This window comes from Nicotiana tabacum, chromosome 24 (assembly GCF_000715075.1).
Source record: "Nicotiana tabacum cultivar K326 chromosome 24, ASM71507v2, whole genome shotgun sequence".
In the NCBI taxonomy this organism is placed as follows: domain Eukaryota; kingdom Viridiplantae; phylum Streptophyta; class Magnoliopsida; order Solanales; family Solanaceae; genus Nicotiana; species Nicotiana tabacum.
In genome coordinates this window covers 71,296,843-71,311,994 of record NC_134103.1, presented here as the reverse complement: position 1 = coordinate 71,311,994, position 15,152 = coordinate 71,296,843, and the positions used below count along the sequence as shown (strand labels likewise).

The following is a 15,152-nucleotide window of genomic DNA, read 5'->3' as shown; positions in this document are numbered from 1 at the left end:
AATAGGAAATCCTAACAAGGCCACAATATTCTCCTTTCCTCCTTCCCATGTCCTTTGTTTATGTGGTGGTAAAATCTAGAAGAAGGTAAATTTTCTAGTAACCATAACAGTAAAAGTTATTTACAACAAAAAGCAAATCTTGACATTTGAATCACAAGTCAAGTCGTGATTGGGACAAGAAAATAGAAAGTTAAATACACTCCAGATCAAGTCGTGATTGGAATGAGATAATAGAAAAGTATGATAGTACATGAGTAACGTGTTGGAAATTAAGGGAAGGAAAGAAAAATAACTGACGAAATATCCAAGTATTCTTTAGTCTTTACATCCAAATTAGAAAGTTATTTAACGTCATCGAGATGACGGTCATGTTCAACTTTTCCACAAATATTGAGAAAAGAAAGAAGAAGACACACACTATGTTTGGTTTTATTATAGTAAGTGCATGAATGATCGCCATAAAATCTTCAAGATTTCTCCTATATCCCTTGGTAGTAAATCTAATTTTTCCATTCAAAATAAAACATTTCTCCTACAGTCATGGGATTTGTTCTCTTTTCACAAATGCCCTCATTTTTTCTTGTCTCTACACTTCTCTTATTCCTAATAATATCTCACTCTTCTCATGCCCAAAACTCTCAACAAGATTATTTGGATGCCCATAACACAGCTCGTGCAGATGTAGCCGTGGAACCATTAACTTGGGACGACGATGTAGCAGCCTATGCACAAAATTATGTTTCTCAATTGGCTGCAGACTGCAACCTCGTACATTCTCATGGCCAATACGGCGAAAACCTAGCTCAGGGAAGTGGCGATTTTATGACGGCTGCTAAGGCCGTCGAGATGTGGGTCGATGAGAAACAGTACTATGACTATGACTCAAATACTTGTGCAGAAGGACAGGTGTGTGGACACTATACTCAGGTGGTTTGGCGTAACTCGGTTCGTGTTGGATGTGCTAGGGTGCAGTGTGACAATGGAGGATATGTTGTCTCTTGCAACTATGATCCTCCAGGTAATGTTATAGGCCAAAGTCCATTTCACGTTATATATGTACGGACTTCTGCTTGATATATATCAAGAAATTAGATAATTGCGCTAAAAAAGCAACTTATAGTCAAGTATAGTCATTGTACTATAAGCCCATTTGGATTAGCTGATGTAAATAGCCGATAAACTTGAAGTGCTGAAACTTATTTTTTTAAATTAGCATGCTCAGCAGATGATATGTTTGGTAAAAAAGTATTGATAAACTGTTCTTTTGTTAAAAGACTAAAATATCCTTTAAAACATTACAAAAAATTATAAATTAAAATGTTTCTTTGTAAATAAACTGATGAACAAAGAATATTGAATAAAGGGAAAATTAGGAAATCTATTTTGAATTTTTTTTTTTTGAATAAAAAATATTATTAAGGATAAATTAGTAAAAACTTTGGTCAAACTAAAGTGCTTATAAGCTGAAAATCCATAAGTTGGGGGTGACCAACTTTCGATCACTTATGGTTGGTTTTAGCTTATAAGCACTTTGAGTGTTTACCAAACGTATAAATAAGCCAAAAAATGCTTATAAGCTTATAAGCTTAGCCAAACACCCTCTTAGTGCAGTGTAAAGCTTTACTGATGACTAAAACCACTTATATTGAAGCACAACTGCAAGGGCCACTATAATGGTCAATTAACCTACATCATTCTAATATAAAATAAATTATTTTTATTGAGAAAATAAATTGCGGATGCTATTATGTTGTCCACAAAACGTTTCCTCAAAGATAGAAATCTGATACGGAAGAGATCTGTATTTATATTTTAGGAAAAATAAAATTAATAATGGTAAATATATTTTTTTTCAAGTAATAGGTAAAATTCAAATATGGTAAGGAAGTTAGGGCAAACCCTAATAATTCTCGTTTTGTGTGAATTTTCTTGATAATACTTGATCCTCATTCTTCACATAATTCATCATTGCTGCTTGACATGGTTAAAAATAGTTACTGATTAAAAATTGGAGCCCCGTGCATTAAAAATAAGTACTGGTTAAAAATATTGGAGCCACATATTAAAAATAAGTGCGCTTAAAAGTAGAGCCATGCATTAAAAGTGAGCATGGTTAAAAGTGAACATGACGGACTCTAATGCTTTAGCTAGTGCCCCATTTTAAAAGAAATAATAGGTATATAATTATTTAAATAAAATAAAATATAGATTTTTAGTATAAAAGTAGACTTTTTATATAAAAGGAACGATTTTTTAGACATTTAAATAAAGTAACCGTTTGACTTATTTAAAAATGGGTAGAATGAATAATTTTTCTAACGTGTGAATTGAAATTAATTAATTTGAAAAATAAATAGTATAAGTAGAAGATACTAATTACTATATACTCAACCAAATAAAAAGGTTTGATTATTTTTAAATGTTTATATTGCTTAAAGAATAGTGTTATCAGTTCCTATAATAATTTTCTCAGCGGAAACAAGTTTTTCAAAACTAAAATTGACAAATCTTAGCTAAGATCAACAATATCTCAAGATTAGCTATAATATCAATTGAAAAGGATTTTTTGAAGAGATCGATTATAAAAATATTATTAACAAATTTGCATCTCAAAGGGTTAGAAGAATAGACTCCAAACAAAAATATATATTAGAATCTTTAAAAAAAATAGGCTTCATATCAATCTTTGGCTTTAGGCCACATATCAGCTTGAGCCGCCCCTAAAAGTGAAGCCCTCCATTAAAAGCAAGTAGGGTTAAAAGTGGAGCTCATCCATACGTTAAAAGTAAGCATATGTTAGAAGTAAGTTTTTATTTTAAATATCCAACAACATGAGTATTGAAAGTATGGTGGAAATTTATCTTCACATGTAGTACTCTAGACAAAAAAAAATGAAAGAATTACGGCCTTTGTCACTTGGTCTACACTACTAAAAATCTGCTAAAAACCGACCAACTATTTCCGACCAACGTTGGTCGGTCAAAAAAAGCGACCAAAAACCGTCCAGGTTGGACGGAAACTGGGGAAAAAAAATTATATTTTTTTTAAACTAAATACCGACCAACTTTGGTCGGTAAATTGGTCAATGAATTGACCCAGCTAGTCAGACAAGAAAATTTTGGATTACCGACCAATGTTGGTCGGTAATTTGGATCCAATTTTTTAAATTTTAATAATTATTTTATTATTTAAAATATTTTATAATATTTAAGAATTTATATTTAAAATTACCGACCAACGTTGGTCGGTAATGTAGGGGAAGCATTTACCGACCAACTTTGGTCGGTAATTGTTATTTTTTGCAAAATAACCGACCAAAGTTGGTCGGTTATTACGTCAACATTGATCAAACTTTCGAATTATTTTTATATTTACTATCTAAATAATATAAATGTAATTCATTAACACTTTTGTAATACAAATAATGAATACACTAACATATACTATATATAACATGTTATTTGTAAATTGATTCATCGACTTATAACTTACTTAGATGCATCGATGAATATTAAAAACAAAACGTTTGACCTATATCGACTAATAGTAAAAACAAAACGTCTCGACTTATATCGATTAATCTAGCTATGCCATGCATTATTAGTGATGAATGAATAAAAAATAAAAGAATTAATACTAAACATCTTTGACATATATATATATATATATATATATATATATATATATATATATATATATATATATATATGGATCACAAATTAAATAAACGAAAGAAGCTATTAGTATTAAGTAAACGAGTTAAATTAATAGGTCAAACATGGTCAAACTTTAACAAGCTATATATATACACACTAACATATACTATAACAAGCTATATATATAGTTAAAGTATTACAGTGAAGTGTGTTTGTGTGTGTATATATATATATATATATATATATAAGAACACAAAGCGCTAGGACCACAGGGTCGGATTCTTTTAGGGATAGACTTGGGAAGATACTAATTAGTATATATACTTTATCGTCAAATATATCTATTTGTAAATTGATTCATCGACTTATAACTTACTTAGATGTATCGATGAATATTAATCGATGATTCATCAAAATGTCTCGACCTATATATCGATTAATCTATGTCATGCATTATTAGTGATGAACGAATGAAAAAAGAAGTTATTAGCATCAATTACAATATAGTGTATGTGTGTGTATGAGAAATTACTCACATACTTAATTATAACTTAGAAAATTTACTTAGATAGATGCTATTATAATTTATTAAAATTAAATAGTTAATATAATTATTTATAAAGATTATGCTTATAGTTTATAATTATTTATAATAATTGCATAGTTAAATAAAATAAATGCTTGTAGTTTATAATATTTTTTTATAGTTTATAATATTTTAAGAAAAAAACACAAAAAAAATGAATTTATTTTTTTTATAAAAAAAACCGACCAAAGTTGGTCGGTTTTTGGTCAAACGGTCAACACTTAATGTACCGACCAAAATTACCGACCAACTTTGGTCGGTAATTCTGAAATCAGAGAATTGAAAAACGGGGAAAACCCCCATTTCTCTCTTATTTTCCCCTCTCTTCTCTATTTCCTTCCCCTCTCCTTCTCCCAGCCCTCGCCCTCGCCGCGCCATCGCCCTCGCCGTCGCCACTGCCACTGTCACTGCCGCCCCTCTCCTTCTCCATCTCCTAAAAATTTTAGGTTTGAATTACAACCCATTTATTTATTATTTCTAGGTTTTGTTAATTAGTTATGAATTAGTTTCAATTGATTAGTGTTTAAATTATTTGAACATTGCATTTTATTGAGGATTAGGGTTTAGGTCTTGTTTTAATTAGTTTTGTTAATTAGTTTTATTAACTAATTAGTTTTGTTAATTAGTCAATTAGTTATGAATTAGTTTAGTTTAGGGTATGGGTTGAATTTCTTTAGTTTAGTTAGTTTATGTTTAAACTCGTAGGATATGAATTGAAATTTTAGTTTTTAGGATTTGTTCTTGTGAATTGAACTTTTAGGATATGAATTGAACTTTTAAGATATGAATTGGACCTTTTGGATGTGAATTGAACTTTTAGGATATAAATTGGTGTAATTAGAAAAAAATAATTATCTTGAATTAACTAAAAAAAGATATAATTAATTTATAATTGTAGAATAAATTAATTTGTTCTTGCGAATCGAACTTTTAGGGTATGAGTTGAATTTCTTTAGTTTAGTTAGTTTATGTTTAAACTCGTAGGATATGAATTGAAATTTTAGTTTTTAGGATTTGTTCTTGTGAATTGAACTTTTAGGATATGAATTGAACTTTTAAGATATGAATTGGACCTTTTGGATATGAATTGAACTTTTAGGATATAAATTGGTGTAATTAGGAAAAAATAATTATCTTGAATTAACTAAAAAAAGATATAATTAATTTATAATTGTAGAATAAATTAATTTGTTCTTGTGAATCGAACTTTTAGGGTATGGGTTGAATTTCTTTAGTTTAGTTAGTTTATGTTTAAACTCGTAGGATATGAATTGAAATTTTAGTTTTTAGGATTTGTTCTTGTGAATTGAACTTTTAGGATATGAATTGAATTTTTAAGATATGAATTGGACCTTTTGGATATGAATTGAACTTTTAGGATATAAATTGGTGTAATTAGGAAAAAATAATTATCTTGAATTAACTGAAAAAAGATATAATTAATTTATAATTGTAGAATAAATTAATTTGTTCTTGTGAATCGAACTTTTAGGGTATGGGTTGAATGTATTTAGTTTAGTTAGTTTGTGTTTAAACTCGTAAGATATGAATTGAAATTTTAGTTTTTAGGATTTGTTCTTGTGAATTGAACTTTTAGGATATGAATTGAACTTTTAAGATATGAATTGGACCTTTTGGATATGAATTGAACTTTTAGGATATAAATTGGTGTAATTAGGAAAAAATAATTATCTTGAATTAACTAAAAAAGATATAATTAATTTATAATTGTAGAATAAATTAATTTGTTCTTGTGAATCGAACTTTTAGGGTATGGGTTGAATTTCTTTAGTTTAGTTAGTTTATGTTTAAACTCGTAGGATATGAATTGAAATTTTAGTTTTTAGGATTTGTTCTTGTGAATTGAACTTTTAGGATATGAGTTGAACTTTTAAGATATGAATTGGATTTTTTGGATATGAATTGAAATTTTAGGATATAAATTGGTGTAATTAGAAAAAAATAATTATCTTGAATTAACTAAAAAAGATATAATTAATTTATAATTGTAGAATAAATTAATTTGTTCTTGTTTTATTTGTATAGATGGAACATCGTACTTGGATGTACAATAGAAATTATCCTAATCGGCGGGGATTGCGAGAGGATTTTGTAGAAGGGGTTGATGACTTTATTAGACATGCAATGTCACTTCCACCATACCAAAGTGAAGGAGTAATTAGGTGCCCTTGTGTCAGGTGCGATTGTATGAAGTTTAAAAAATCGGAGGAAGCTAAGCTTCATCTTTATAGGAATGGGTTTATAGAGAATTAGTTTGTGTGGACTAATCATGGATAGATCGATGGTAGCCGTGGGATATTTCATAACATGGATGTTGGTGAAAGTAGTAGGTTGGTGGAGAATACAAATCTTGATTCTAGAATTCAGGATATGGTTGCGGATGCTTTTGGGGGTGAGCCCAATGAAAATGTTGAACAAACTCCTAATGATGACGCAAAACGTTTTTATGAATAGTTAGAGGAAGCTAGTCGTCCACTACGTGAAGGAAGTCCGCACTCTGAGCTGTCTGTTGCAGTTAGATTACTAAGTATCAAATCTAATTGGAATATTTCTCAAGCAGCCATGGACTCTTTCATTGACCTTATGAGTGAACTAGTTGACCCTAATATCAACTTACATGGTCATTTCTATAAGGCGAAGAGATTGGTTTCTAAGTTAGGACTTTCGTCAATGAGAATTAATTGTTGTGAAGATGGTTGCATGTTATATTATAAAGATGATGCAACTTTAGGCAGTTGTAAATTTTGCGAAAAGCCTCGTTTCAAGAGGCTTTCCAGCGGGAATATGGTCGTTGTCAAGGCGATGCATTATTTACCTCTTATGCCTAGGTTAAAGAGGTTATATGCGTCGATGAGTTCTGCTCCTCATATGAGATGTCACCTTGAAAATAGAAGACCACCTGGTGTTATGTGTCATCATTCAGATGGAGAAGGTTGGAAGCACTTTGATAGGACATATCCAGATTTTGCTAGTGAACCAAGGAACATTCGGTTAGGTCTGTGTGCGGATTGCTTCACGCCTTTTTCTATATCTGCGACACCATATTCATGTTGGCCTGTCTTTCTTACACCTTATAATCTACCACCTGAGTTGTGTATGACTAGTCCATATATATTCTTAAATTGTATTATCCCCGGTCCACGTAATCCAAAAAGTTTGATTGATGTATATTTTCAACCTTTGATTGATGAGCTAAAACAATTGTGGTATGATGGTGTTGAAACATATGACATATCAACCAAGCAGAATTTTAATTTGCGTGCTAATTTAATGTGGATTATTAATGATTTTCCTGCGTATGGAATATTATCTGGGTGGATGACTGCTGGGAAGCTAGCTTGTCCTTACTGCATGGAAAATAGTAAAGCATTCACTTTGAAACATGGCCGAAAGCAATCATGGTTTGATTGTCACCGTCAATTCTTGCCTGATGATCATAAGTTTAGAAGGATGAAAAATGCATTCAAAAAGAATAAAGTGGAATATGATTCTCCACCTCCGATACTTTCATGTGGGAAAATTTGGGAGAGGGTCCAGAACTTCAGTAAAGTTACTGAGGCTCCACCTTATAGATTCCCCGAATATGGTGTTAATCATAATTGGACGAAACAGAGTACATTTTGGGAGTTGCCTTATTGGAAGGATAATCTTCTCTGACACAACCTTGATGTCATGCATATTGAGAAGAATTATTTTGATAATTTATTCAACACAGTGATGGATGTTAAAGGTAACACAAAAGATAACCCAAAGGCTAGAATGGACTTACAAGAATATTGCAGGCGGCCTGAATTATACTTGCAGACAGCAAACAATGGTCAGGTGTTGAAGCCCAAAGCAAGTTACACATTCACTTTGGAGGAAATACGACAAATTTGTGATTGGGTTACGAAATTGAAGATGCATGAGGGTTATGCGTCGAATCTTGGAAAAAAAGTAGATATGGAGGTAGGGAAGTTGAGCCATTTGAAAAGTCATGACTGCCATGTTTTCATGGAGACCTTAGTGCCTATTGCATTTTGTGGTTTGCCTGAAAGAATCTGGAAACCCATCACAGATATTAGTTTGTTTTTCAAAGACATGTGTTCTGCCACATTAAGGGAAGAAAACCTACTTCGGATGGACCAGAACATCCGTGTAATTTCTAGTAAGATGGAAAAAATATTCCCATGTGGTTTCTTTGATGTGATGGAACACCTTCCAATACACCTTGTACACGAGGCACGACTTGGAGGGCCTGTTCAATGCAGATGGATGTATCCCTTTGAGAGGTAATATTATAAGTTTGATGTAATAATCAATTTTATTTGAATGTTCTTGGCTAACATGAGATTATGTAGGACAATTGGCAAATGCAAATAATTTGTTAAGCAGAGGAATAAGATTGAATGATCTATATGTGAAGCCTATCTTGCAAAGGAAACTGCACATTTTTGTTCTTATTATTTTGAGAGTAACGTGCCATGTTCTAGGAATAGGCCCAATAGGCACACGGTCGAATGTGTGAATGATCCATTATATCCACCAATGTCCATATTCAATCAACCAGGCCGATGTTCTAAGGATGTTAGAAAGAGAAGTTTGAGTGATATGGAGTACAAGTCAGCTACACTTCATGTGTTGCTAAATTGTCCCGAAGTTGTACCATTTCTCAAGTAAGTATTGATTTATTAGTTATCAAAATGTAAAATTTACTGTGACTACATATTGATGCAACTACTAAAAATATTTGATATGTCACAGTCACTTCGTGGGTCAATTTGGCTATGATGCTGTATATACGAGATTTGATACGTGGTTCAAACAGTTTGTAAGTATATATATATATATATATATATATATATATATATATATATATATATATATATATATATATATATATATATATATATATATATATATGTAGTGAATGTATAAAAATTGATTCATAAGTTGTGCTAACTTATGAATTTTTTTAACTCTATGTAGGTAAATAATCCAAATAATGGTGTAAATCAATTTTTGAAAGATATATCTTGGGGACCTGGGCTTCAGGTCACAACAATGTCTAAGTACGTAGTGAATGGTTATAAGTTTCATACAGAGGATTGCTCTAAAAATAAAAATAGCAACAACAACGGGGTGTGGGTTCAAGGTGGTGATGGCAACCAAGTTGGAGATATTGATTATTATGGTGTGGTCAAAGAAATATTACAACTAGAATATACAGGTTGGCCATATAAGAAATTGATACTCTTTAGATGCAAGTGGTTTGACCCAAATCCAACAAGAGGTACAAGAGTACACAACCAATACAACATAATTGAGGTTAATCATACGAGGGAGTATGATCGCTATGATCCTTTCATAATTGCACATAACGTTAGGCAAGTGTATTATGCTCCTTATCCATTGCGGCGGAATAAGTCCGATTGGTGGGCTGTAGTAAAAACTAAACCTGTAGGTACGGTGGAAGTCGAGAATGTGTTAGATGTTGCATATCAAAACAATATCTCCAATGTTCACCAAATAGTGGACGATCAGTTAGAAAATGATTTGGAACATTCTGAACGCATAATGGAAGAAGTTAATATAAATGAAGTAATAATTATAGAAAATGAGGACGAAGAATCAACTGATGGAGCTCAAACAAGTGAGGACGAAGAATTCTCGGACGAGGAACAATACGTCGATGAGGATTAAAAAGTTGGTTTTTTAAAGCACTCTCATTTTATAGCTAGTTTCTTATATGTTTCAATCTAAATGTGTATTATATTATGCAGATGGCAGGCAAGGGTCAAGGTAACAATGACCCTACTAGTTCTCGGGGTCGAGAAAAGGGTAGGAAGGGAAAGAGGAGGGTAGAAAATAATACTCCCTCTTGTCCACCCTTTTCAGAGATGCCTATGTCTTATCCTCCACCACACGGCTATACTGAGCTGCCACAGCATCACGAGCCGTACACCTTCATTCAGACACCCAGTCTTCCATCACAGGGCCATAGGACTATACGTCCGACATACAGTCCAGCTGCCTCACAGCCATCTGCATCACATCCACATGGATCACATCCCTACATATCACAGCCACATGGATCGCATCCACCCATGTCACAGCCACTCGGGTCACAGCCACTCGGGTCACAGCCATCGGTATCACATCCACTTGGGTCGCATCCAGCTATGTCGCAGTCACAGGGATCGCAACCATCTTCATCATCGACTCCATCTATTGCAGGCCTTCACCTGCGAGGCATTAGCTCTGACCCGCCTACACCGTCTTCACATGCCTCTGATACACATGCTTCGGATGGTGATGACGAGGTAGTGCATTATGATCGATATTGCAGGATCATCATAGTCCCTGAGGGTGATGGGTAAGTGTTATTCATTATTTTTGCGTCTATTGATTTGTAACATTTTTACTAAGATATTAATGTATTTTTATTGTTAAATTGCAGGTTTAGGCCGGGTAATAATACTACGAGGATAATCACCAATGCCATCAGAAAGCTTTATGATGGCCCTTATGCGACATGGACTGATTGCCCATTCTCACGAAGGAGCAAATTTTCAATCAATTTAAGGTATAAATGTTCTTTTAAACAGTTTAATAATTTATATTTATGATGTTTCCATCTAATATTTAACTTTTGAAATACAGAGCAAGTGTGTATGGGAAGACCGCTATAGCACGGAAGTGGCTACAAATTTTCATTATAAAGCTCGCAAGAGATTGGCGGATGCTTTCTCAGATTGTAGAAAGAAGAACAAGAGGCCTGGTTGGTTACTTGAGAATTTGTGGAATGATTTGCAAAGGCAATGGCTTACCGCAGAGTTCTTAGAGAGGAGCAAAAAAGGAAATAAAGCTCGCGCATCCGAGAAGGGAGGCTCCTTGCATACTGGAGGTGTGATCAGCCTAGGGACAATAAAAAGAAGATTGGTACGTAATTGCTTAAATTATTTTACTTTTCTAAGTATATCTATTCTGTTTATTAACTAAATTAATTTGTTTTCAGGAAACGAAGTATGGGCGCCCAATGAGTCATGATGATCTATTCAAGGAGACACATATTGTGAAGAAGAAAAAAGAGGGGGATCAAGATAGGTGGGTCGAGGACCGGGCCTCGACTGCATATGTAAGCTTTCAATTTTCTTTAAGTATTATAATTTACTTTTATAAAAATTTTGAAATACTAATTTAATTTAAAATAATATAGGGTCGCTACCAAAGTAACGTAGAGGAATTCATCCGTAGTCATCCAGTTGGTGAATCGGGTGAGCCAACCCAACCTTCGGACGAGGATGCTGAAAGAATATGGTTGGAGTCTGTTGGCGGTCCAAAATGAGGGAAGGTATACGGGCTTCCTACTAAAAACTTCCATCGCTATAAGTGTGGAATGCGAGGAATAGGGACTTCCTCGCAAGGAGAGCAACTTAATAGGGAGAGCCTCTTCGCTATGCGGGAGACAGTGACAAAGCTCACATCAGAACTAGAAGCAGCTCACATCAGAACTAGAAGCAGCCAAGGAAAGAGAAAGGCTTAGAGATGCTCAATTCCTTGGCATGCAAGCTCAGATCAGAACTCTCCTATCTAGTGGAGCTTTTCCGTTGCCCCGATCTCGTGAGTCATCTCTAGAGGGTCGACCTCCACGTGATCGTTCCTCCCGTCCTGCTCGTGATCGTTCCTCCCGTCCTCCCCGTGATCGTGCTTCCCGTCCTCCACAAGACCGTTCTCTATATCGTCTTGTAAATGAAAGTTCATCAGATGGTGATGATGATGTTGTAGAAAATACCCCTTGACTTTTATATACTTTGAACTAGACAAATAGAACCAGTTTTGAACCGTTCTCTATGTTAGTTTTAACGTATTTATTGAATGTTTTGGTTGTTGTTGTTGTGTTGTTGTTGTTGTTGTGTTATTGTTGTGTTGTTGTTGTTGTGTTGTTGTATTGGTATGCTGGCAAGTAGTGTAGCTACCAAAACAGGCATTTTATGCAAAAATTAAACCTAGAAAAACCGACCAAAGTTGGTCGGTTTTTAATAAAAAAAATAAATTTTTCCAAAATACCGACCAAAGTTGGTCGGTTAATGAACATTGAATTCCCAGAATTCAACATTACCGACCAACTTTGGTCGGTATTTTGCTTGCACTGTTGAGATTACCGACCATAGTTGGTCGGTAATGTTTAATTTTAATTATTTTTAAAAAATATATATTTTCAATTACCGACCAAAGTTGGTCGGTTTTTTTTAATTTTAATAATTAATAAAAAAATATAATTTAGTTAAACCGACCAACTTTGGTCGGTAAAATTAAATTAATAAAATATGTTTCCGACCAAAGTTGGTCGGTAAGTAATTAAACTTGTCAGATGGTCGTTTTAATCTACCGACCAAAGTTGGTCGGTAATTTCCGACCAACTTTGGTCGGTAAGCCATTCCGACCATCAAAACACCGTCCACACCGTAATGGTCGCATTTTGGTCGGTAATTTTCCTTAACCGACCAACGTTGGTCGGTTTTTTTGGTCGATTTTTAGCGAATTTCTAGTAGTGCTAACAGCCCCAACAAAAATAGCCCAGGTTTAAAGTTCTTACCCCGTCTAGCCCATGTTGTACATAACTTGAAAGAAACTTTTCAGCTTTAGCCCATTATTAAATACACACATCTAGGGTTTTTATTATTTTCTTCTTTTTATTCCCACCACACTAAATTCTCTCTCTACTGCCTCTAGCTTCTTTCTCTCTAACCCACACAGATCCCATCATCCTCTCTTAACCTAGCCCCCTCTATTTTCCCTCCCCCCTACCCCCTATGCAGTTCTGCCATCTTCGAGCCCAGGCTCCTCCTTTGTTGTCGAAGCCCGTCAAGTTTAATGGGGGCAAGTAGAAGAAAATTGATGATTTTGAAAGAAATGAAAATATACACAGATCTGGAAATAAATAGCTCTCAAACATGATTTGAACCAAAAAATAATCACTAATTTTGAAAGATTTTGAAGTTTGAAATTCGGGTCATCATTGTTATGACCTTGAAGTCTCAGATCTAAAACTGGTTGTATCTTGTCTGGGTATCGAATTCGGAATCGTTGGCGCAAATTGTTTAACCTATTGACGAGTTGAATCATCCAATACCTTCTGCTACAGCTTGAAGTTTGGATAAAAAATCATATTATGGAGCAGTTTGTATAAACATTGTATAATAGTGTATAATTGTGTATATGGATGTACAAACCTCTCTTATAGACTATTATACATGTTTATATAAGTTGATACATTATTTACAGTAAGTGTAGACTGTGTAGTGTTGGACATAATGTGTTTTCTAGTGAAAATATTGTATAAGTGGTATTCATATCCACTTATATATTATTGTATAATTGTGTATAAATATATTTATTTGTGTATAATGTTGTATAATTATATATGTTTTTCAGTTTACAAGGATGTATATACATTGTCACTGTATAAGAGGCCTCTATGAAAGTTTGACATTTTCTTCTCTTCTTCTTTTTTGTGTATGTGTTGTACAATAAAGATCTTGTACGCGTTGGAGGAATTCTACAATTCTGCAACGACCCGACTTGTCGTTTTAAGAATTAACGCCTCGTTCAGTTACTTAAGGTCTCGAGCAGTTTCGCAATATGTATTATGACCCGCGGGTGTGGTCGAGTTTGAATTACTGAAGATTCGGAATTAAATTAAAAGAACAATCCTTATTTAGAAGCTTAAATGTAAAGGGTTGACCAGAGAGTTGACTTTTGAGCAAACGACTCCGGAATGGAATTTTGATGATGTCAATTGCTCTGTATGGTGATTATAGACTTAGGAGCATGTCCGGAAAATTATTTGGAGGTATTTAGTTGAATTAGGCTTGAAATGGCGAAAGATGAATTTTTGGGAAGTTTGATCGGGGGGTGACTTTTTGATATCGGGGTCGGAATCCGATTCTGGAAATTGGAATAGCTTCATTGTGTCATTTCTGACCTGTGTGCAAAATTTGAGGTCATTTGGACGTGGTTTGGTAGGTTTCGGCGTCGTTTGTGGAATTCAAAATTTTCTAAGTTCATTAGGCGTGAACCCGTATGTAATTCGTGTTTTTGGTGTTGTTTAAGGTGATTTGAAGGTTCGACTAAGTTCGTATGATGTTATGGGATGCGTTGATATGTTTGGTTGAGGTCCCGAGGGCCTCGGGTGTGTTTTGGATCATTTTGGGCTACTTTGGATGCTGATTTTCTAATATCTGGTGTTGTTTTTCTCATTCGCGAGGAGCCTTTCCCGTTCGCGAAGAAGGATTTGGCTTCTGGGATTTTGTTCTTCGCGTTCGCGAAGAGACACTCGCATTCGCGAAGAAGGAAATCTCTATTGCAATGGTCCGAATGTGGAGGCTCATATCTTGCAATCTATAAGGAATTTGGAGATGATCCAAAAATGAAAATTGTAACCCTTTTTGTCGAGTTTTCAATAAGGTAAATTATTTATCATTTGGAGTTGTGTACCAAAAGTTATAATGGATAAACTAGAGGCTGTCTAGGAAGAGTTTGGAAATCTCTGTTGCATAGGGATGACTTTGGAAGCTAATATCTCGCAATTTATAAGGAATGAGGAGATAAGCAACATATGAAAGTTATAGCCCTTTGAGTCTAGTATGCAAAAAGTTAAACTATTTGTCATTTGGAGTTTTGTACAAAAAGGTTTGACCATTATGCTAGAGGCTGTCTGAGAAGAGTTTGAAAATGGTTGTTGGAGAATCTGTTCATCGCGAACACGATGGAAGGGTCGCGAACGCGAAGAACAAATCCCTGGGCAGCAGAACAAAGTCCAAACTCATCTCATTCTTCCATTTGTGGACCAAGGAAGCTCGGGTGAGGCGATATTTCGAGAGATTTTCAAGGAAAACAATGGGGTA

General features: G+C 34.1%; 1 protein-coding gene across 1 annotated transcript; it reads left to right on the top strand.

The window, feature by feature from the left end:
• The first annotated feature begins 270 nt into the window (after positions 1 to 270).
• On the top strand, positions 271 to 1,213 carry LOC107807833 (pathogenesis-related protein 1B-like). The gene has a single exon (XM_016632271.2). It carries the CDS (start codon positions 541 to 543, stop codon positions 1,072 to 1,074), a length of 534 nt encoding a protein of 177 aa, XP_016487757.2. The 5' UTR covers positions 271 to 540; the 3' UTR covers positions 1,075 to 1,213.
• The last annotated feature ends 13,939 nt before the right edge of the window (positions 1,214 to 15,152 follow it).